The sequence below is a fragment of the Leuciscus leuciscus genome, assembly GCF_965113295.1.
Source record: "Leuciscus leuciscus genome assembly, chromosome: 8".
NCBI lineage: Eukaryota > Metazoa > Chordata > Actinopteri > Cypriniformes > Leuciscidae > Leuciscus > Leuciscus leuciscus.
In genome coordinates this window covers 17949382-17972427 of record NC_138732.1, presented here as the reverse complement: position 1 = coordinate 17972427, position 23046 = coordinate 17949382, and the positions used below count along the sequence as shown (strand labels likewise).

The 23046-nt window shown below is 35.7% G+C and overlaps 1 protein-coding gene across 6 annotated transcripts in view; it reads left to right on the top strand.

Moving 5' to 3' along the window:
* Nucleotides 1-21663, top strand: part of gria2b (glutamate receptor, ionotropic, AMPA 2b) — a 30674-nt gene extending 9011 nt beyond the window's left edge. Inside the window, exons 3-16 of one of the 6 annotated variants that reach the window (XR_014208363.1) lie at nt 5328-5567; nt 9893-10089; nt 11196-11249; nt 11353-11511; nt 12067-12234; nt 12630-12734; nt 12846-12953; nt 13064-13270; nt 13449-13816; nt 14387-14585; nt 15148-15395; nt 16616-16730; nt 17145-17259; nt 19022-19156. Coding sequence is in view for 5 of the 6 variants with exons in the window: in XM_082178538.1 (XP_082034664.1) it covers nt 5328-5567; nt 9893-10089; nt 11196-11249; nt 11353-11511; nt 12067-12234; nt 12630-12734; nt 12846-12953; nt 13064-13270; nt 13449-13816; nt 14387-14585; nt 15148-15395; nt 17145-17259; nt 19022-19156; nt 19786-19950 (2468 nt within the window). In the remaining variant the exon portion in view is untranslated. Of the gene's footprint in view, nt 1-5327; nt 5568-9892; nt 10090-11195; nt 11250-11352; nt 11512-12066; nt 12235-12629; nt 12735-12845; nt 12954-13063; nt 13271-13448; nt 13817-14386; nt 14586-15147; nt 15396-16615; nt 16731-17144; nt 17303-19021; nt 19272-19785 lie in introns of those variants that run through there. The other 5 variants (XM_082178538.1, XM_082178537.1, XM_082178540.1 and 2 more) reach the window with 5 other exon arrangements.
* Nucleotides 21664-23046: the final 1383 nt, after the last annotated feature.

The window sequence follows — 23046 nt, the reverse complement described above, 5'->3', positions numbered from 1 at the left end:
ACTTTTAAAGTTTAATAAAAACAAAATGATTTCCACCAAAAAAGTAAAAAAAAATTGAAATGGTCCCAAGAAGTCTATTAAAGGTGATGTGTGTAATTTTTTTAACCACTTGTTTCACCAAATGGAAGTGGGGAAAAATGGAGAGAGAAGACTTTTTAATGAGGTTTTATGAAAACTCCCCCCGTCTGCCATTGGCTGAATACAGAGATAGCCCCGCCCCAAACTCACACCATTGGTTAAGCTCGTGTTGCTGTGTCAGACTGGTATAATCTTTTTCCCAAAAAATTTTATTGCGATAGTTGAAAATAATTTAGCATCAAAACAATCACATGCATTACTGAAGCATAATTTGTTCATTTCATAGTGAGCATTATATTTTGAACCAGGAAGTCACTCCATTTCCAGATGCCTTGATTATGTGTTGAAATCTGCTTTATTTGAACTTTTGCCCTATGTGTTTAAAATCAGATCATTTAGGTCAGGTCTCAAAGGTTAGGTTTTTGTCTGGTTTACATCCCCCTGTCTTTTTAGCATGCTTCTATCCGGTCTCTGTAAACAAGAGGGTTGCTGGGGACTGAGGCTCTCTGTGTTTCCATGGAGCAGCTGCAGGAAGAGACTGTGAGAACCACATCCATCCCACAATGCTCCTCTTAAACCAATGGCAGGAATGTGTCCGCTCAGACATGTCTGCTCAGATAAACTTGCTTTTATACACAGAGACACATACGGACTTAAACACACACAGGACCAGACCGTTACAGTCAGAGCCTATTAAACCTGACCAAAACCAGCCATTTCAGCATTCACATCCTTAGCACATCATATATGAAAAGTGACAGAGTAATGTACTGTCAACCGTAAAAAGAGAACAGCAATTCTGTTTGCTAACAGCACAAACCCTATGAAACGCTTTGGCAAGCAGCGATAAGGTGCCATATGCAATATATTGCAATGTCAAACACATAAGAGGAGGAGGAACACTAGAAATTATCATGTTAACAAATCAATGTTTAATTAGACTTACTGTGCACGCTCTCAGTCAATATAAACAAACAAATAAGAAAATGAGTAAACAACAAATTAGAAATGATAATGAGGACTTAAGGGGAAGTTGATTGCTCTTGTGTGGCACCTATGCAATTTATGTGTAAATAAGTTATTAGGGCATATGAGTGTAATATATTGCACAGTATTGTGCTTTTCGCTCCAGTTAATATAGTTATTTCATCATAGGTGACTGACACATAACATGAAGGCTGGAAAATGATGTGCCGTGGACTCAATACGTGAACTAGAAATGTGCTTAGTTAGCTTACAAGTCCATCAAGCAACACGTTTTGCAGGGAACTTGATCGCAGGTCCCGGAAATGGAAGCCCTATAGAACAGAATGTGTCAGACACAAGAAAATAAGGCCAACTAATGAGGACAGCTAAATATACCACTTCAGGCATTCTGCTCTCTCTCTCTCTCTCTCTCTCTCTCTCTCTCCTCTCTCTCTCTCTCTCTCTCTCTCTCTCTCTCTCTCTCTCTCGCTCTCTTTCTCTCTCTCTCTCTCTCTCTCTCTCTCTGAAGGTTACCTTGCTTTCATTACATGAGGACACATTTAATATCAGTTTTATGGTCATGCCCAGTGAGCCCATATAGAGCTTTATCTGGGGTTTGGACCATCATAATTTTCAAAGAAGACATACTAATTTTTGTGCCCAAGGATAGAGAACAAAAATGTGAAAATTCTGTCATTGTTTGCTGACCGTCATGTTGTTCTGACCGCATTTGCTGTTGTTATTTTTTATGTGGAAAATGAAAGTCGATTTTTTTTCTCCTTTTTTAATAATCATTACGCAACTTGTCATACAGCATAGTGACCAGGGCTGCCATGCTCCAAAAATAAATAATTAAATAAAAAAAACGGCAGTAGTAGCTTTTATGGTGCTATTTTAGCAGTGATGTTTATCCTTTTTGTACAAATACTGATAAATCATTTATAATAAATACTACAATATTCCATAAAAAAATAATTGTCAATTTTGATTTCATGGTGACTTTAAGAGAAGATAGGGTAACACTTTAGTTTAGGGTCAAATTCTAACTATTAACTAGTTACCTATTAGCATGCATATTACTAGGATATTGGCTGTTTATGAGTCATTATAAAGCACATAATGCCTTATTCTGCATGACCATATTCCCTTAATCCTACTTCAACTATCTTACTAACTGTTAATAAGCAGTAATTAGGAGTTTATTGAGGCAAAAAGTCGTAGTTAATAGTGAGAATTGGACCCTAATCTAAAGTGTGATAGAAATTTGCTGTGAGCAAAGTTTAAAGACAGAACGCATACAGATTATACATAAAGTACATCCTTTAAGACAGACCAGTCTTTATTGTGTTTCTTCGATTAAATGTAAAAATAATGATGACGAGAAATGAAATAAATAAGCAGAGCTTTGAAGCATTAGCTATTAACAGCATGAAGTAATTTATCCACACACTTCACTCATTGGGGTTGTTTCTGTATGCTAATGACTCTGTGCTATTGAAAAGCAGTCATTTGTGACAGTGTCATTAATGACTTCTTGGGTCTCTTATTCGCTCTCTGTATATGGTGGCGGTCTTGGTATTGATTAAAAGACTTTAATAAGACGACATATATCTACTGTTCTTCCACACTTGACTGACTGGGCCATACAACATTTAAATGAACTCAAGTCTCAAATTTCGGTTCATTACATAGCACATTATCGGTTAAAATTTAAATCCTAATAATAATACTGTAAAAAAAAAGTTGACTTAACTTGAAAAAAATAAGGCAACCTATCACATTCAACTTGTTAAGTTTACTAAACTAATTTGCTCCAATTAAAGTCAACCTTTGTTCCATCTAATGAGTAACTAGTAGTCTTCTGAACTAAAATTCTTGTCAAGGTAACTAAAGATTGTTAAGCATTTAGTGATGGAGGGGCTACAATCCTTGTTCTTTCCTCTTCTTTCATTCTGTTTGATTTTCAAAGCTAACTACATTATATGAACTTTATTTACCTCTTAAAACAAGAGATAAACATTTTACACTGTTAGGCAAATAAACTGCATACAAACGTTGCAGTAAGATACACATGCCTCAACACAACACAAATCTCAGACATGGTGATGATCATCAACAAATGCATATTCAGTAATGAACTCTGAACCGACAGCTAAATAACTGTAGAAACAACAGCTGCATTATACATTTCTAGCCAGTAAATGCAAAGCAGTGATCATTTTTAATAATACGTATTACCACATATTATTTTCAAGCTGCGATGCATGCTGGGAACTGGCACAACATTGTTCAACATAAAATAGTTTGTTCAGATAACTCAATTTGGAAAGTTGGGACAACATTTAGACAAATACTTGAGAATCTAAATAAGGTCAACTAAACAACTTTAGTATTCTTGTTTAGTTCACTCAAGATAATAAAACTGACTCATCCTACTAAATAATCTTTGTAAACATACTGTAAATAGCAAAAGTTATTAGGACAAAGCACAAGGTAGGACATCACTGATTTTAATGCTGTTTTATACATTTATTATAAAGGGGACGCTTTAGTAGAGGACCGATATCGAGAAATTCTGGCAAATGTAACATTTCTAATCTCTAATTAGGAAAGAGTAATTACAGAGACATAATAAAGAAGTTTAAGGCTATTACAATCTGTCCTTTACAACTAGAATAATTTCATGTTCCCCTTTAAATTCATACTAGAGACCAAAACAGTTCCCCTAAAGGAAGAATCACCCAACATGTATTGAGGTTGACTGCAAGCAATAATTGGCAGAATTGTAAAAATAAAAAATAGTCCTTTTATTTTTATTCAGTAATAGCCTGAGGAAAGGCAATTCAAAAGTGTATCTTTATCTGCACTTGACATCCTTTTTTACCTATTTTGTTATAATATGGCTGGTATTTTGATAAAATGCATTCATGGGGTTGATTCATGCTGATTCAACAACCAACCATATACCAGATGACCTGACCTGACCCATCTGATAACCCGACCTCTTCTTGACCCTTTGATCGCTATAGATTGATGAAAATGTTGAAACTGGTTATTGATAAGAAAGTTTTAATGTTCATAAATGGTTTCACTAATAGTGTAGAGCAACATACTCCTTAAGGACAGGTCTAAGAGCAGCATGATCTGTCACATGCCATGCAGCTTTCATTGTATAAAATGTATACATGGAGGTGACAGGCAGAAAGGTGTCTTGGGAAATAGCGACAGTCCGAGTTGGGGATGGTAGTGAAAAGTGGAGTGGGGGAAGGGACCAAGTAGGGGAAAAATTCAGAGGCTCAGAGCCAGATGGTCATTGATATACAGAGGTGGCCCAGTTACAGTATGTTGTACCATCTCATGAACATGAGGACACACTGTACTTTAGTTGTACAATTTTTTAATCTTGGTGTATTATATGAGGTGAATTATACTCATGCACGGCATCAGTGACAGCAGGACTCTTTGTGCCAGCAACCATTCTTTATGACTGATATCATTGCTCTTGCTCATATACTCCTGAAGCTGACCAGACAGTAAGACCAAGAAAACATTTTTAGTACTACTGTCTCTATTTTTCATGGCTTTTTTAATATACTAATTTAACTATATGATCAATCATAAAGTCATAATTTGTTCAGCAATTAGACTTAATTACAAGAGTAATTAGAGTTAATTACACTGATTGCAATGCATATTTCATCAATGAATTTGATTATGCCATCCCCCAGTAATAATATTCACCTTTTGCTTCTCACATCATATTGGAACAATGAAGTTTACAGTGCTCAGATTCTCAAATTCATTTCATCAGCCCATTAGACAACTTTAAAAATGAGTGGCTCCGAATGAGAATTTTTTATCTGTGCTGGGGGCTCTTTCAGGTTTTGTTTGCAATAAAGTTGTAGATCAGGGGCTTTCATCTTTTTTAGGCCATTCGCCTCTTTGGTGAGAGAAAAAGAAAAGATGTAATCAAAATAATTTAGTAACATATTTAATATATATATATATATATATTATATTATATTATATTGATGTATAGAGTCATATACCTGAAGATTACATTGCAATGTTTATTTTATTTTACCACGTAATATATATAGCCTATTTTTTTCTTTTTGTTCTAAAAGATTAATACAAACTCTTCTCCTATATATATATTTTTTTTTTCAAATCATATTTTACATAATTCTTAAAAACACTTAATTTAATACTTGAGGAACATTTTTACAGATGAGATTTTAGAGTTTGTCTGTCAGATTCTAATTGATTCTCTTTATTTCCAGTCTGTTCTCAGTTCTCAAGAGGAGTTTATGCTATTTTTGGATTTTATGACAAGAAGTCAGTGAACACAATAACGTCGTTCTGCGGGACACTTCACGTCTCCTTCATCACACCAAGCTTTCCCCTGGATGGAAATCAGCAGTTTATCATTCAGATGCGACCAGACATCAAAGGTCCTCTCTTGAGTCTCATTGAGTACTACAAATGGGACAAGTTTGCCTACCTGTACGACAGTGACCGAGGTAAAGCACTGCACTGCATTATTCAATACCATATGAACATGAGATGTGTGGGTTGAAGATAAATAGTGATTTTAAAAATAGATATCAGTAAGTGTCTTGTTGCGTATGTGTTTTTAGGGATGTCATTATGGATTATGGCTGTTGTTTTCTGAATAGTCACACATATTTTAAGTATATTAAGGGAGCATAGCCTGTCAAAAGGCATATCTACAATAAAACACAGGCTTGTTTTGCACCTTGAGCAAGAGTGGCAGGATCCTGTGGGCTACAGAATTATTAAAGGTTCATTTTGTGTTTGTTGGACCCACTGGCCTTTGTTTCTCAGCTTTTTATTTGCCTCAAGCATATCTGTCTCTCTCACTCTCCATTTTTTTCAGTCTCCCTCTCTGTCTCCCTCATTTTCCTCCCACCCTCCCATTTCTTTGATGGTTGCGGAGGTTGAGAGCTTTGTGGCACAAATGAGAATGGTTGATTTGTCTCTCTGGGACCGTGATGTCATACATATCTGTAATGGGGACGTTTTATTAACTGTGAGGTTGCTACTTTCAACTTCCCAGTGATGAAGATCAGTATGTACACAATGTGCCATTTATAATTTATTAATATGAATTATGTATGCATAACACAATGCCCACCCCGCAAAAAATCACCTTTGTGTGTGTTTTTGCATGCGTGCATTTGCGACTGTTTGCTTTTGTTGCGGGCTGAATCTGGCTGCATTATTTATTTCAGACCTGTGTGGTTGTGTGTGTGGTAGTAAACGTGTGTCAAGGTGCATATTTCATCACCTGCCATACTAATTAGGTCAATCGACGCTGCATTCCCATGGCAACCATTGTGGTGTGTGTGTTATTAATGTGTCAACGTTACAGTGTGAGAGCAGCAGCACTGCGCCTGTGGTCATGATGCATTCCACTGGTGAGATTGTTCTGACATAAATGCAAACTTAACGCCACAACCAGTATTTCACTCCTCCATTTGTGAAAATAATACTGAAGATTGAGGGTACATAATATATATTTTCAAATGATTTACATGCTTTGGTATGTGAAACACAAGAACAAAGAAAATAATTTTCCGAGTTTTTTAGTTTAAATCAGTACGACATAACACACTTACTCAGACATCACTTTCGGTGGCGTGTAAATGTACTGAATGATGATTTGTGAGTGAGCCGGTTTATGGTACATCTGTGTGTCTGCGACCTTCATTACACTTGTGTTGTTCATAGAGGATTTGTTGACTGATAGTTTGAAAGGTGGCTATGAAAAATAAAGGCTACGAAAGGGCAATAATAACAAATAAAAGCTATATGAAATATGTGTTTCTGTATTATTGTAGTTATTTGTATTTTTAAAGGAAAAGGTTTAAAATACAAAAACTTGAATTTGGTTTCAAATAATAATCTGTTAATATTAACTTTTTTAGAAGTCTCTTCTGCTCACCAAGGCTGCATTTACCTGATCAAAAATATAGTAAAACATGTAATGTTGTGAAGTATTATTAGAATTTATAAGAACTATTTTCTATTTTAATATATTGTAAAATTTAATTTATTCCTGTGACGGCAAGGCTGAATTTTCAGAATCATTACTCCAGTCTTCAGTGTCACATGATCCTTCAGAAATCATTCTAATATGCTGATTTGATGTTCAATAAACATTAATTTAGTATCAGTTGTGCTGCTTGATATTTTTTTCAGATTCTTTGATGAATAGAAAGTTCAAAAGAACAACAATTTTTTTAAATTGAAATATTTTGTAACATTATTAATACCTTTACTGTCACTTGTAATCACTTTTGTCCTTGCTGAATAAAAGTAATAAAAGTATTTTATTCTTTAAAAAAAAAAAACATACTGACCTCAAACTTTTGAACAGTAGTATTTTTTATAATATTAAAAAAAAAATATGGGGGAAAATGTGTAACTATCAAACCGAACTGGAATATGAATTTATATTGGACAAAAAAAGTGACTTTGCCTTCTCCGCCACACACAACTGCATTTTACATTGGCCCGGATAACCTTCAAAGATAGAGGCATACACACTTGTTGTTGCATTAAATACATTGTGAATGTTTTAGTGAAGAAATGGCTGATGGGTTAATAAAGAGTTTATTCAAGCCCGATATTGAGCACTTTAGCAGGAAACAAATTCATAATTTATAACCCCGGAAAGCCTTTTATTTTTAAGCCTTAAAGTAACTGGTGGCCGGAATGGTAGTTGCTGTGCTTATATAAATTGTGTAAAGATTCCAGCTAAGTGTTTCGTTCATTGGCGTGCATGTGAAGGCATGGTGGATTCTTACAGCATGCTGGTTGCTTTCTGCAGGACAATTGATCTCTTTAGATACGTTTTCATCACCCACCTGACAGAGATGCCAGCATCTCTTTTGTGCTCAGTGTTGTGAGCACAGAAGTGAGTGAGTGACTGCAGCTGAGGGTCATTTCGTCACCCTGCCTGCTGCCTATGTGGATCTGGCGTGGTGCTGTCCGCGGTCCTGGAGTGCATGAGACAAGGGACCCAGAGCGACACTGACACACACACACACACACACTCTAGTGCTTGTTAGGTGGTGTGTTGTCTTAAGGGACAGGTGCATGACAAACAACAACAACAGCGAAATGTGCTTACGACTGGAAACATACTAGAGCACCAGAATCCCTGTCTCAGCAGGTCAATAAAGTCAACTAAAGTTTGGATTGTGCTTTTCTTTTTTGTTTGAGCTTGAAGGATTTTAAAGACAGTCACTGATCCTTGTCTTATTGGACTTTATGTTCTTTTAGTGGTTTGCTTTATGTTAAAGTGTCTTATATAATCAATAAATGATTGGCTGTGCACAAAGACTAATTCTCCCTCACTCTAAGACTCATCCATAACCTCTGCATAATTGGGATGGCTAATTAAATCAGCCAAGCACCTCTCACAATCTACAAAGATCCAGCTGTGTAGTGCTTATAAAGAGACAATGAGATTATGTAATGCAGTTGACAGCACAGTTCAATGAGGGAGACCCCATACCGGGAAACAAATAGACAGATATTGGACTATTATTCACTAAGGTTTCACTCATGTTTATGTAACAAGAAAAAAATAAAAAAATAAATAAAAATACACTACTGTTTAAAAGTTTGGGGTCAATAAGTTTTTTATTTTTTATTAATACTTTTAATCAGCAAGTAAGCCTATGCATTAAACTGATGAAAGGTGACAGTAAAGACATTTATACTGTTACAAAATATTTATATTTCAAATAAATGCTTTGCTTTTGAACTTTATATTCATCAAAGAGTCCTGATTTTTTTTAAGCACGGCTTACACAAAAAATATTGAGCAGCACAACGGTTTCCAACATTGATAATAATAGTAAATGTTTCTTGAGCACAAAAATCAGCATGGCTTCTGAAGGATCGTGTGACAGTGAAGACTGGAGTAATGATGCTGAAAATTCCCCCATCAGGCATTCCTAGATTCAGAAGTGATTTTGGAGTGTGCTGGAACAATAATGAACAGAAGTGCTATCATCTCATTTGCTCCTTAGTCTTTTAGTGACCCACATCAGGATTTCCTAGATTCAGAAGTGATTTTGGAGTGTGCCGGAGTAACAATGCATTTCAATGCTATCATCTCATTTGTTAGCGCTAATGGCCCTTACTAACGAGTTTTTAATCACTTATCTCCAAGAATAGCTGTAAGCTTTGATCCTCATGTCCCCAAGACACACATTTTACAAAGGTTAAACATTGGAGCCCACTGTGCCTTGCACTCCCTGAGATTTTACCCTTGGTCAAACTACTTCACATACATGGTATTTAAAAATAAATAAAAAATACACATATCTAGCATGCAAACACTCCTCTTACATTGACTTGTACTTGTTTATAAACAAGTGCTGTAGCTATTATGCACGCTTAATTGATTGTTTTAGTTGTTTACCTCCCCTGTGACTGACAGAAATCAAAATGCCAATTTTAGAGTCGTATTATCTGTATCAAATCCTCCATGGAGTATTTTTAATAATGCAACTGGCAACTCTGTTAAGCATGGAAAGAAATGGAAAAAAAGTGACTGAATAAAAACAAAGACAATTATTATTATATTGCTGCTTGCCATGAATATTGCAAAAACAGTCCTGACCTGATCACATTGTGGTTTCTGTCAGCCCTCGGGCGATACAACCCAAACAGTCTAAACGGTGTAGCAAATGCATTGCATAGTTCTTAACCGCTTATTGTTAAGTCACTTATAAAGCAGTTTATAAGGGGTCTAATCAACATTTGGAGGTCTTTGTTTTCCTAATTTGTTCCTCTTCCTCATAATCAGGACTTACCACACTCCAAGTTGTGCTGGACACAGCAGCTGAGAAGAAATGGCAGGTGACCGCCATCAACGTAGGCAACATGAAGGACGAGAAAAAGGATGAAGCATATCGCTCACTCTTTCAGGACCTAGAAAACAAGAAGGAGCGGAGGGTCATCCTTGACTGTGAGCAGGACAAAGTTAAAGACATCATGGAGCAGGTATAGACATCAACACATGTACAAAAACTAAATAGTCTTTATTTAATATACATTTGGAAAATTTCAGCTGAAAAACCTGCATCATATTCACTAACAGCAACCAACCTGGCCAGGCATAATTAGCAGCAATGCAATAATTCATCAAAAGTGAAAGCAAAGACAATTACAATGCTACAAAATATTTTTATTTAAAAACAAATGCTGTTATTTTGAACATTTTTATCAAAGAATCCTGAAAAAAAGTATCATGGTTTCAACAAAAATATTTAGCAGCACAACATTGATTATAATAAGAAATGTTTCTTGGGCATCAAATCGGCATATTAGAATGATTTCTGAAGGATCATGTGACACTGAAGACTGGAGTAATGATGCCGAATATTCAGCTTTGCCATCACAGGAATAAAACACATTTTAAAATATATTAAAATAGAAAACAGTTTTGTAATAATATTTCACATATTACTGTTTTTACTGTATGATAAAATAAATGCAGCCTTGGTGAGCAGAAGAAAACAAAAACATAAAAAAAATCTTACCAACCTCAAACTTTTAAATGGTAGAACATTTAAAGAAAAAGAAAGTGACAATCCAAAAGAAATGTTTGTGTTTATATAAATCACAAGTCTACATAAAAACTATAAAAAATATATATAATTAAAGCAACTAAAGACTAAGAGCACTATAACTATGAATCATTAATTAGGCTGCACAAACAAACGTTGTTAGCGGGCAGAAAAGTCCTCATGAGATGGGTTTTTCATTCAGACTCGCTGCACCCTCAGGGAAGAGCTATTGATTTGTATTTAAGGCCTGCAGAAGTGTGTTTAACCAACCGCCAGAATCAATGCAACTGATCTTGGCTCTATAATATAGCTTCATCTACACACACACTCACACACATGCATCACAAGTGCCTTGCCCTTATCACACACAAACTGCTGAAGCTGCTTTTATTTCAGTCCGTCTGTTTGACGGCAGTGTGGAGCAGTTCGCATTTTCTTGTCATGTCTTAAATATATTATAATGGCTTAGATGTTAAGTGCAGTTTTATTTTGTTTATTTTTATCTCATTAATTTGATGAGTTTCATTATTCTCTTTGCAGGTGATAACTATTGGCAGGCATGTGAAGGGATATCACTACATCATAGCAAATCTGGTAAATTATCTGAAATGGAACACTACCGAAGAAAAACATATGACATTGAGAAAAAAAAAAAAATCTAACAAAAATGCTGAGAAAAACCATGTCATGTTTTCAGGGTTTTGTGGATGGAGATCTTTCAAAAATCCAGTATGGTGGATCCAATGTATCAGGCTTTCAGATTGTGGATTTCGATGACCCCTTGGTGTCCAAATTTGACCAGCGCTGGGAAGCTCTGGAGGAAAAAGAATATCCTGGAGCAGACAGCAAAATACGGGTGAGCTCCCGGTTTGTGTCCGTCCATTAATTATTTTATTTCAGACAGCTTTACTGAATTTGATTAAAAAAGGTGTTCAGGTAATTGCTACATGAACATAAAATGTCTTCATTTAAATGCCTGGTATAGTTCAGGCCATTTACAGGACAAGCTTGTTAGTTAATTTGTACTCCAGATAAAATGTGGTCTCATCTGTCTTCTCACCAAGACAAAGTAGGTGTTTAATTTCCTGGGACTGAAATCAAGTGTGTCATTCTTACATTACTAACGAATCCTGAATATGAATTGAACCTACATTAATGTAACAAACAGAATACAGAATTTGAATGTATGCGAGTAGAATTCAGATGTAATGAAATTCAAATATACCTGCTGTTATTCTTTCAGAGATGGCTTCACCAAATAAATGTTAAAATAAAAGCATAGTCATTTTAACATTTGTGTTAGTCATTTCAAATATAATTCTGGACCACAAATTACATTTTGAATTGCTATACCACCTTCAGATTTTTTTCCTGATAACTAACTCATTGTTATCTCTCTCTCTGTATCCAGTATACTTCAGCACTGACGTATGACGCAGTTCAGGTGATGACCGAGGCCTTCCGCTATCTGCACAAACAGAGAATTGACATCTCCCGTAGAGCTAACAACGGAGACTGCCTGGCTAATCCAGCTGTACCATGGGCACAGGGGGTTGAGATAGAGCGTGCCCTAAAACAGGTGACAAGTCACCGTGCCACCCTGCCATACGATGAGCACACAGACATTTATAGAATTATTTTAATTACAATTTAATATTTGTTAAACATATCTCATCTATGAGTTATATATATATCATAAATATGTTATTAATAATTCTAATTGATTAATTGTTCTGAACACTATATAAAATGAATATTTGATAAAAAAAATGTTGAACAGAAAAATTATTATGAATTTCAGAGCTTCTTAATATTGGGTCTTTAATGTTTGGGTTTGTAAAATAAACTTTATTATTTTTAATTTTTTTAATTTCCAGGATTAAATACTATTTTGAAGCCCACTTTAGATATTTCATCTTTCTAAGAAAAAAAAGAAAGGAAACAATTCCTCACTGTCATATCTTTTTCATGCAGGTGAGAGTTGATGGTCTCACTGGTAACATTCAGTTTGACCAGTATGGAAAGAGGGTGAATTATACCGTCAATGTCATGGAACTGAAAAGCAATGGGCCAGTTAAGGTAAGACTCTGTTCTAAGAAAAATATATGGACAGAAAAGCATGCTTTATCATTTCAAATCATAAGTTACAACATAAGTCATAAGATACTCACAAATGCCTCTCTTTTTCAGATTGGCTATTGGAATGAAGTTGACAAAATGGTCGTGACAAAGTCTGAACTCTTCCCAAATGATACAATGGGGCTGGAAAACAAGACTGTGATTGTCACCACCATTCTAGTAGGTTTCACTTGTGGTTTTCCATCCTATTATGCTGTTCAGTTGAAATATGTGCACTGTAGTAAAAATGTGCACAGCTCTGACAAGGTGTTCCTTGCTGTCGCTCTCAGGAAGCGCCGTATGTAATGCTAAAGAAGAATGCTGACCTTTTTATGGACAATGAAAGATATGAGGGGTACTGTGTGGACTTGGCAGCTGAAATAGCAAAGCACTGTGGATTTAAATATCAGCTGAAAATAGTGGAAGATGGCAAATATGGAGCTAGAGATGCTGAGACGAAGATCTGGAATGGAATGGTTGGAGAATTGGTTTATGGGGTAAGAACGGTTTATTTATTAAACTTTCAGAGTTGGGCATAATTGACAAGTAACTGCTGCTGGTCTGAAAAGTAGTCTTAACCATGATGAGCATAAATATTTTTCTTTGATCAAACATTTTTCAGTTCAATCAATATCATTAAATATATTGAATTAAATGAAATCTCTTTCATTTTAGAAAGCGGACATAGCAGTGGCTCCACTGACTATCACTTTAGTCAGAGAAGAAGTCATCGACTTCTCCAAGCCATTCATGAGTTTGGGCATCTCCATCATGATCAAGAAGCCTCAGAAGTCCAAGCCTGGAGTGTTCTCATTCCTGGACCCTCTGGCCTATGAGATCTGGATGTGTATCGTGTTTGCCTACATCGGCGTGAGCGTGGTGCTTTTCCTGGTCAGTCGTTTCAGTCCATATGAGTGGCACACAGAGGAATATGAGGACGGCCAGATCCAGACCAACGAGTCAACCAATGAGTTTGGGATTTTCAACAGCCTTTGGTTCTCTCTTGGAGCTTTTATGAGACAAGGCTGTGATATTTCACCAAGGTTTGTTTTTGACTTACAAGTTCTTTATATTTCTACATGCCATTTTTTCAAGAAATGCTGCTTTTATAGAGGCAAATGCATTTTTGTATGAAAAGCAAGTTATGGTATGGTCGAAAGATATTATTTAAGATAAATTATTAGTTACATCTATATGCTGAAATTCATAAATATACTACACTTTTAAATTAAGATAAAACATTATTGAGATGTTCATTATTCATTATGCATGACGCAGACTCATCTAAGCAGGCGAAGCAAATTCTGCCTAGCAGCTATTTTCACAAATACCTTAAAATCATTAGTGAAGCTTCTGTTCAGACTTCACGTTGCCTTCAGAAACCTTAGTCTAACTCTTTTACATACTGTAAATATATTTTCAGAGATAACACAAAGATGTCACAGTTTCAACAATACAATGAGTTGCATGTGATGGAAAATATGTAAAATTTGCTAAATTTTGTTAAAACATTTATATGGTTGAGTTTTACATCAATCGCAGTTTGCTTTCAATGTAGCCTGTTAGCTGAGAATAACATTTTTGAACTGTGAACTGTGTCTTTTTTTTATCAGGTCTCTTTCTGGCCGCATTGTTGGAGGTGTCTGGTGGTTTTTCACCCTGATCATAATTTCATCCTATACGGCTAATTTGGCTGCCTTCCTAACCGTGGAAAGGATGGTTTCTCCAATTGAGAGTGCAGAGGACTTAGCAAAGCAAACAGAGATTGCTTATGGAACTTTAGATTCTGGTTCAACAAAAGAGTTTTTCAGGGTAAGACACCCATTTTCTTAATTCCATTGTAATCCAGATGCCTACTCTTTCTTTACTTTTTCATTTGCCATTTTAATTTTTTAATTTTTTTACTGTATATATAATGTCTGACTGTTTTAAATATGACTGATGAAATAGCACAAACTTTTAAGTTTGAGTTTAAGAGGCTAAGATAAAATGCAAAGCTAAATAATAAATTGCTTTAGTTACAGTAATTTGAAAAAAATAGTTTGGCATGGCCATTTTAGTAACAAAGTTTGTTAACATTATTTAACTATATCGTTTATTCTTAAAAAAAATTAAGAATAACTCTAAAGCATGTATCAATGAACATTTCCTAATAAATGAGCAATATCAAAAGTTGTTTCTGGTAATATTTTTTAATGCACCTAAGCTGACATGAACAGCTGTATTAACAAACTAACATGAACACAAATGAATGAATACTGTAGCAAATTATTTGTTTGTTAGTTAATTTTTGTTAACCAGTGGGACCTTATTGTAAAGTGTAACTAAGATTTAACAGAGTTTACATAATCATTGCATCTTTTTTTTTCTCCAGCGTTCCAAAATCGCTCTTTTCGACAAAATGTGGACATACATGAAAAGTGCAGAGCCCTCAGTATTTGTTAAGACGACAGCAGAAGGTGTTATGCGGGTGAGGAAGTCCAAGGGGAAGTATGCCTATCTGCTGGAGTCTACCATGAACGAGTACATCGAGCAGCGCAAACCCTGTGACACTATGAAGGTCGGAGGGAACCTGGACTCCAAAGGCTACGGCATCGCCACCCCCAAAGGATCCTCATTAAGGTGGGTGGAATAGTATAACAATGTGTCCAATGTTGTTATAGTATCCCACCTACCCTGATGTAGCTGTGCTCATGTGTCCTGGTTTGTATAAAAGAGATAGAAGTAGTAGCTGGATACATTAGAGCCAAATTAGTTAAAGATTAATCATCTTTTTTCTTTTTTTTAAGAAAGAAATTTTTTATCTTATCAGATTTTTTGTACAAATTTAAAAAAAATATATGAATACTTCATTATTTATATCTTACATATATGAATACCTCCTTATTTAATAAATATATATAATATATTTGAATACATCCAATTTTTATATCTTAAAGATATACATTATATTAGTGCATTTTTTCATGCTTTGAATTCAAGTTTAACCGAATGCTAATCTATAGAGATCTATCTTTGAGATTTTGTATTTTAAGTGTTGTGTCTCAGTTTTGTCTTTTGAATGTTTTAAGGTATTGCCTAATATCCTCTCCTATCATGTCTCTCATCTTTCTATATTCATTAATTATTGCTGTCTTTGCCTATTTCTAATAATGTAATGATTGCTGAAATGTTTTTACCAAACCCTTGCAGTACACATTTTTCGTTAAGAACATTAACAAAGATGTGCTTTGAACCTCCAAATTGGCAATCAAACTAAATTTAGCCATATTCAAGGAACAGGTGGCACTGCTTGGGTTTACCTATGTAAATGTATTTGAAGATATGCTGATATTTGAAATGTATTTCATAATGCCATCTCTCAGCCTTATTAGAGACAGTCTTCTTTTAGTGGGATTCAATTTCTCCTCCTCCTGTGAACAGCAACCAATCTGGACAGATTTAAGAATTGGGTGGGCGGGCCTTAGGAGAAGATTGAATTATATATGATGAAGATATAACCAGCTTTTATTGCTGTTCTGCTGTCCTTCTTCAAGTAATGTTACTTGCAGGCCACTGCTATTAGTTATGGATGTGAGTACTGCGTTAAACGTCTCTATTCACGGCACTCTGAGCCACCTTTATCAGTTAAACTCACCTAAAGTACATTTAACTGATGATATTAGTTGATTTGACTTATGTTTGCTAACAGCTTCATATTTTGAAAGGGAGGAGATATGATTTCTTCTTACTTGTTAAAATGCTGAAAACAGAGAAAAGCAATCAGCAGGTTTGAAAGAGGACCATTGACAATTGCTAAGTTGGCTCACCCTGTCTTACAAGTTATGTTTTATCGTTTCAAGAAATGCGGTTAACCTCGCAGTACTAAAACTGAATGAACAAGGCCTGTTGGACAAATTGAAAAACAAATGGTGGTACGACAAGGGAGAGTGCGGCAGCGGGGGAGGTGATTCCAAGGTCAGCCCCAGAGAGCAAAGTGATGGGTAACTCAATGCAACACTCAAGTAAGCAGCAAAACCACACAGGAACCACAAGTCCAAAGGCGGACATTTTCTTCAACACTGACAGGTTAAGCATTGCTAACCATTGCCAGAGGACACACACATAAACATAATAGCCACTGGTATTCTGATTGGTTATTGTGTGCAGTACACATCGCTGTTGTCCTTGCTGCTTACTTCAGGCGATACGTTAATGCACATCTGGCTCTGCAAAACTTGCATTTGCTTAGGCCAAATGGCGCATCAACGTCATAATCGCTATGGCAATAAAGAAAAGAGGAGAGAAAAGGTGAAATCTAAGAGAAAGTTGAATGTAATAATAACATAAAATAACATTGATAATGTTATTTATGTTATTTCCCACGTGAAGAACGCCAGTAAACCTTGCAGTATTGAAACTCAGTGAGCAAGGCACCTTAGACAAGCTGAAAAACAAATGGTGGTACGATAAAGGTGAATGTGGAGCCAAGGACTCTGGAAGTAAGGTTAGTCGCTGCAGGTTCTATGTGATCAAGCACATTTTTGATTAGTGGGAATTACCCATATTTTAAATAATAATGACTAAAAAAAAAAAAGATTTTAGACAGACAATGCACAGACAAGCATGAGATGCCTTGGTGAGATTCTTTGACTAATGCCTGCAGAGCTACTAATATCTGGTACCATCCACTGAGAATTAAAAAGTAATGCATGCCACTTATGCCATATGCACCTTTTGTAATATCTGTACCATAATCAGTGGTCTCCTTCCAGCTTCTAATTCTGAGAATCACAGATCCTGCTATTACTTGCAGGCCTGAGCTGTGCCAAGTTTAGAATTGCAGTTCTCAGACATTCATATCCAGCACATACAACGAAAGACTTCAAATTGTTCCAGTACAAACATGATTTCTCTCAGGTCATTTGTAGGACCATCTACAAGGGTGTCCAAGATTCTTAAATGTCTTTCATAGTGTGTTAAGCTGTTTGGTTGTGTTTTGTCGATTGTTGTATTGTCTTAGTGTGCTTTATTTCGATGCTTATTGAAATATTTATATGTACGTTGTTTGAAAACTGCTTTGCCATGTTTGCACTTTTATAATACAACAAAAATGGGAATATAAAACAGTACACTCTCTGCAACAAGGCATAGGTTGTTTTCATAGCCATATAGTCAAAGTATATCTCCGCTTCAGGGTTGTAACCACCATAGGCAATATTCAGGTTAGTGGTTGATAAATTTTGGTATGTCTAGTTCTTAAAATTTCACCTTTGGAACCCCAATTTATTGCTTTTATTGGACAGATTGTTAAAAAAAAGTGCTTCGTGTGGTAACATCTAAATTAACAGGTAAAGTCAAATCCATCTGCATATGGTTACACAAACAAACTTAACAAAATAATTTTTTTACGATTTTATTATTATTATTTAAAAAGGTTAAATTGTTAAATACATATAATTAAATTATTTTAATTATTTTATTACATTTTAAAATTCAAGGTTAAAAAAAAAGGAAGATATATCCTTAAAGGTAACAATTGCCACATTACCACCTTTTACAGTGCAAACAAGAAATGAATTTTCACAAAAGTAAGCTCTATATCTGTCTATGTGTTGTGTTTTATGCGTGGTCATTCTGTGCACAGTACAGTACACTAATATTTGAAAAGAATATCTAACTGAAAGCCCCTAAATACCTTTTTGGTAGGTGTGTATATGTGTGTCGATCTCCTGTCTTTTACCCACAATGCCTGTCATCTGCTTCCCTGTGTCTAATGCTATGCCTTCCATTCAGATGCCTCTCTTGAGCATCCCTTTAAATGGTCCTGTAGGCTTTCTTACACAAGCATAATTCATATCACAGCTAAGCATAGCACATTAACCCCTGCTATAACTGTGAATTCAGCAAAGAAATAATATTTACTACAGCCATTAGCATGTGGGAAATGTAAGGACTGTGATTTAAAACCACATTGCTGGTTTTGTATGTAACTTTCAAGCCAATGTTAAAGGCTTTAGTAAATCCATCCCATTTGAGCAGAATTGTTGAATGCCCCCATTTGCATCGCTTCAAGGGCACATTAACCAATAGCGCATTCTACTTAGCACAGTTATTGTTTTAACATTACTGTCCTGAGCTGTGCATTTGTATCCACATAGACGTAAAACTGCCACTTTAAATATTCTCTTGTTTATGCATATAAATGCTTATTACAGATATGTTGTACTTTCCCTGACCACTGACCCGTGTCTCATGTGCATTTACAGGAGAAGACCAGCGCTCTCAGCCTGAGCAATGTGGCTGGGGTCTTCTACATCCTAGTGGGCGGCCTGGGCTTGGCCATGCTGGTGGCCTTGGTCGAGTTCTGTTACAAGTCCCGAGCCGAGGCCAAGCGCATGAAGGTGGCAAAGAATGCACAGAATATTAATCCCACTTCCTCGCAGAATTCACAGAATTTTGCCACTTATAAGGAAGGGTACAACGTATATGGGATCGAAAGTGTAAAAATTTAAGGGGGTAGGATACGCGGCCGTCATTCCAATCTATCCCCGTGCACGCTTCTTTTGGCTTCCATCTGTTCCATTCCCTGAATGTTCTATTGAATGAGGAGGTTTGGACCGTAAAGCTGGATCGTATGTACTGGTGTTCCTAGTGAAAAAATAAATTTAAAAAACTTGACTTCTCCCCATCCACTGCACATATATTGGAGAGAAAAGTTTTTTGTACATCCCATGTGATTTTGGTCCGTCAACCCCATTGTCATGTATGAATGTTTTTGTTGTTGTATCGCCCGTCTCCCTCATTCCCTGCTTGCGATATGATTTTCTGAATGGTGTTTGCTCGTAACTTTGCTCCTCATTTTCAATGTTTTTTACACCACATCAAATTCACATCTGCATTTTCAACTAAACATTTTAAAAATAAGACTGAAGCCCTTTTGTAGGATACGCTCTAACTTTCTGCCATCTCTCTGTTTGGTGTGCGTGCGTGGATGTTTGTTTCTCCGTTTGCGTCTGTGCTTGTGTTCCAGGTGACCTTTTCGGACGCTATGAGGAGCAAAGCGAGGCTGTCTATAACTGGAAGTACTGGCGAGAATGGACGTGTGATGAGTCCTGAGTTTCCCAAAGCAGTACATGCGGTGCCCTTTGTTAGACCTGGTGTGGGAATGAACGACAGTCTGACTGATCTCTCCTGATGGATAAGAACCTGTCGAGTGCCTTACACAATGGTTTTCAATAGAGCGCGTTCTATTCTCTTTCCTGTCGCTTTCTCCCCTCTCTCGTCTGAATGGAAGACGGAGGCCTCATTTGATGTCATAAGAGACAGAATCCTTTCTTGGCCCTTTATAACAAAAAATGCACTCTCCTATTGGAAATACACCGACTGAGATAAAGATGCTCGATAAGCGAGCTGATGACATCTACCCCCTGTAACGGATATTTTTGACGACAAACTTGAAACTCACAGAAGCTCTGAGCGGGAAAGAAAGAAGTCAATAAAGTCTGTCTGTTTTCGTAGCTGACGCCATCCGATGTCCATTTCGGCTCAAGCACACTTTACCATTGTCTGCTTCAGGATGTGAAACGTCTTTTTATTAATAAAACAAACAAACAAACAAAAAACTCTATGAAAAAGTATTTTTATGTATTTTCACAGAAATGGCTTTTAAATAAACCTGCTTACATACCAGTTAATTAAAGCTGTAAATCATAATCTCGACATACTTTTAAGAGCTTAGCTACTAGTTTCACATTTTAATGCCAAATATGTTGCTTATCTTGTAATTTATTAGTCCTTTTCTGATATATTCATTAACATTTTGGTGTTAATATGAAATATCTAGCAATGCTTGACATTTGAAATTTGTTTGAAAAGTGGGTGCCGCAGTTATGTTCTCTTACTTTCATCAACTTGTTTGGTTTCAAGAATCTGTTTGTATTTTCTTGTTCATCAAGAAAATCAGGGTAGCGGATAAAATATTAAAAAAAGAAAAAAAGTGTCTACAATATGAACATAACAAAAAAGGAAAATGTTTAAAAAAGTACCTATTGTATTGTTGCATATGTTTTGCTGTGAAATGAATAGAAGCATACACGTCAACAAAATGCTCTGTTAAAAATGCCAAATAATTAAATGTGCCAAAATTATTGATAAATATAGCCTAGTCATATATTAATCTGTCATCAATGTGAATGTAGTCAATACATTCTGTAAGTTTTGTTACTAAATGTACAGTTGGATGGTATACACAGTGATTTATAAAGGTTTTTTTTTTCTTTTCTTTTTTCTTTCTTCACTTTATAGCCATGTTAGGATTCACACAATATGGCTTTTTAAAATGTTCACTCTGCATCTTGAATTTGTTTTCCAAGCATCTAGTTTAAATATATTCTTTCATAAAATATGAGAAATTCCATATTACAGGCAAAAACATCTGTGCTTATTCTTCAGTATTTAAGATACCTATCACAAGAACATTTTGTTTGATAATGATAACGATTCACAGTTTACTATCTTACAGTTAAATGACTATTTCCTATAAAAGCAATGGCAACCGTAACAGTTAACACTTGATATTGCAATAAGCCAAGATTAAAAAAACAAGAGATGTCACCAAAAGTGAGAGAACATTTGTAAACTTAGATAATTGTCACAATTATGTACAGTTTTGAATGATTTTTATTAGTCCTTTTTTTCTCTCACTTCTTCAGCCTTTTTCTCCTCAGTCTTTCGCACTAGACTGGGAGACAGATACTGGATCGATTGGTTTTGTCATGATATACTTAATATTAGTTGAACAAGTCCATGTAATTTTAAGGACCGCTCTCTCTACCATTTTGTAAATGAATGTGTGCCAACTTGTTTATTTTTGGGATTCTTTCTAAATAAAAGCTGACTAATATTCTTATGTTTTGATTGCAGTTTTTCAATGACCAAATTGATTATGGCATCATTTTACTTATACCACAGTTTCACAGACTTCTGCTCAGTCTTAAAGTCTTCCTGTAAACACAAACCATGTGCAAATTCAAAAGTCAACACCATTGCTGAGTATTTTCTCCTTAAAACTGCAGTGAATCAAAGACAGTCTCAAAAACGCGGTTTGAAATTGTTGGAGTTTCTGATGTCACAAACTACCTTGTAAACAATCACGTCAACGTGTGATCGTCAATCAGTGGATCTCTGAGTTGGTGCGAGTGAGTGGAGGCGGGGCTAATTTGCATATTCATAGAACCATGTACTAAATGAGGCAAGGGTGTAGAGTTACATTCAAGCTATTTTAAGGCATGAATACTTTTTATTCTAAATATGTCATTTTGATGATCAAAGATGTGTTTTAAGGGATAAAATTACAGGAGGACTTAAGTTCTGTCTATATGTAGTGCAAGTGTTTGAGGTAACAGAGCTTCATAGATCTAATTTTACAGAACATTTCGAGTCATCTGAGAAATATGTACTAATCATTTTGAATAAAGAGTAATTTTAGCATGATTCTTTTTAAAGTGTTTCCAGTAATCACTGTCAAAATGATTCAATCAAACACAAAGACACAATCAAGGATTTCATTCTTTCCAATAGATAATTCATGAAGTGATTTCCACTCATTCCTTGTTGCGTTGGCAGTGATTTGAATGTGTCTGCTTGCTGATAGGAAATGAGAGGAACGGAGAGGTGTTTTTGATCATAAATAATCATGCTGTGACGCATTGGTGTTAATGAATGTCACACATTCCGAGATGACAGATACCCTCCCCCTGCTCTTCATACATAATCCCCCTTCCATCTTTGCAGCCCATATGGTGCCTAGCACTTCTGGAGACATCCATTTAATATTTCATCTAACATTTAGTCTCAAATAATTAAAGGCTCTTTGGGCTTTTAAACAGGGGCATGTATTGAATTGGAGGGCAGTTTAGAAATGAAGTGTCTAATTTCTATCTAATTTCTAATCTAATAGAAAATCTAATTTCACATCATCATCTGAACTTTATGTTCCCTGTATTTCTGAAGATTCTTGATGGAAAACAAAATAGCTTGGGACTTTCTGTTAAAAGACCGCCTGTCCTGTTTCCGTTCCTTTATACTGGGTTTCCAAACAATGCTCCCTGCTAATTTTTTTTATTAGACCAAATTGCATTTATTTTGACATCTAGCAGCATGGATGCAATAGTGTCTGAAAACTAGAACAGTTTTCAGTTTTATTAGTAAGTGTTTGGTCATGTGATCTCAACATGGTGGCCCCATCAGTGTTAATCTTTTCGCCGAAAGCAGTGTTAATTAACAAAAGGAA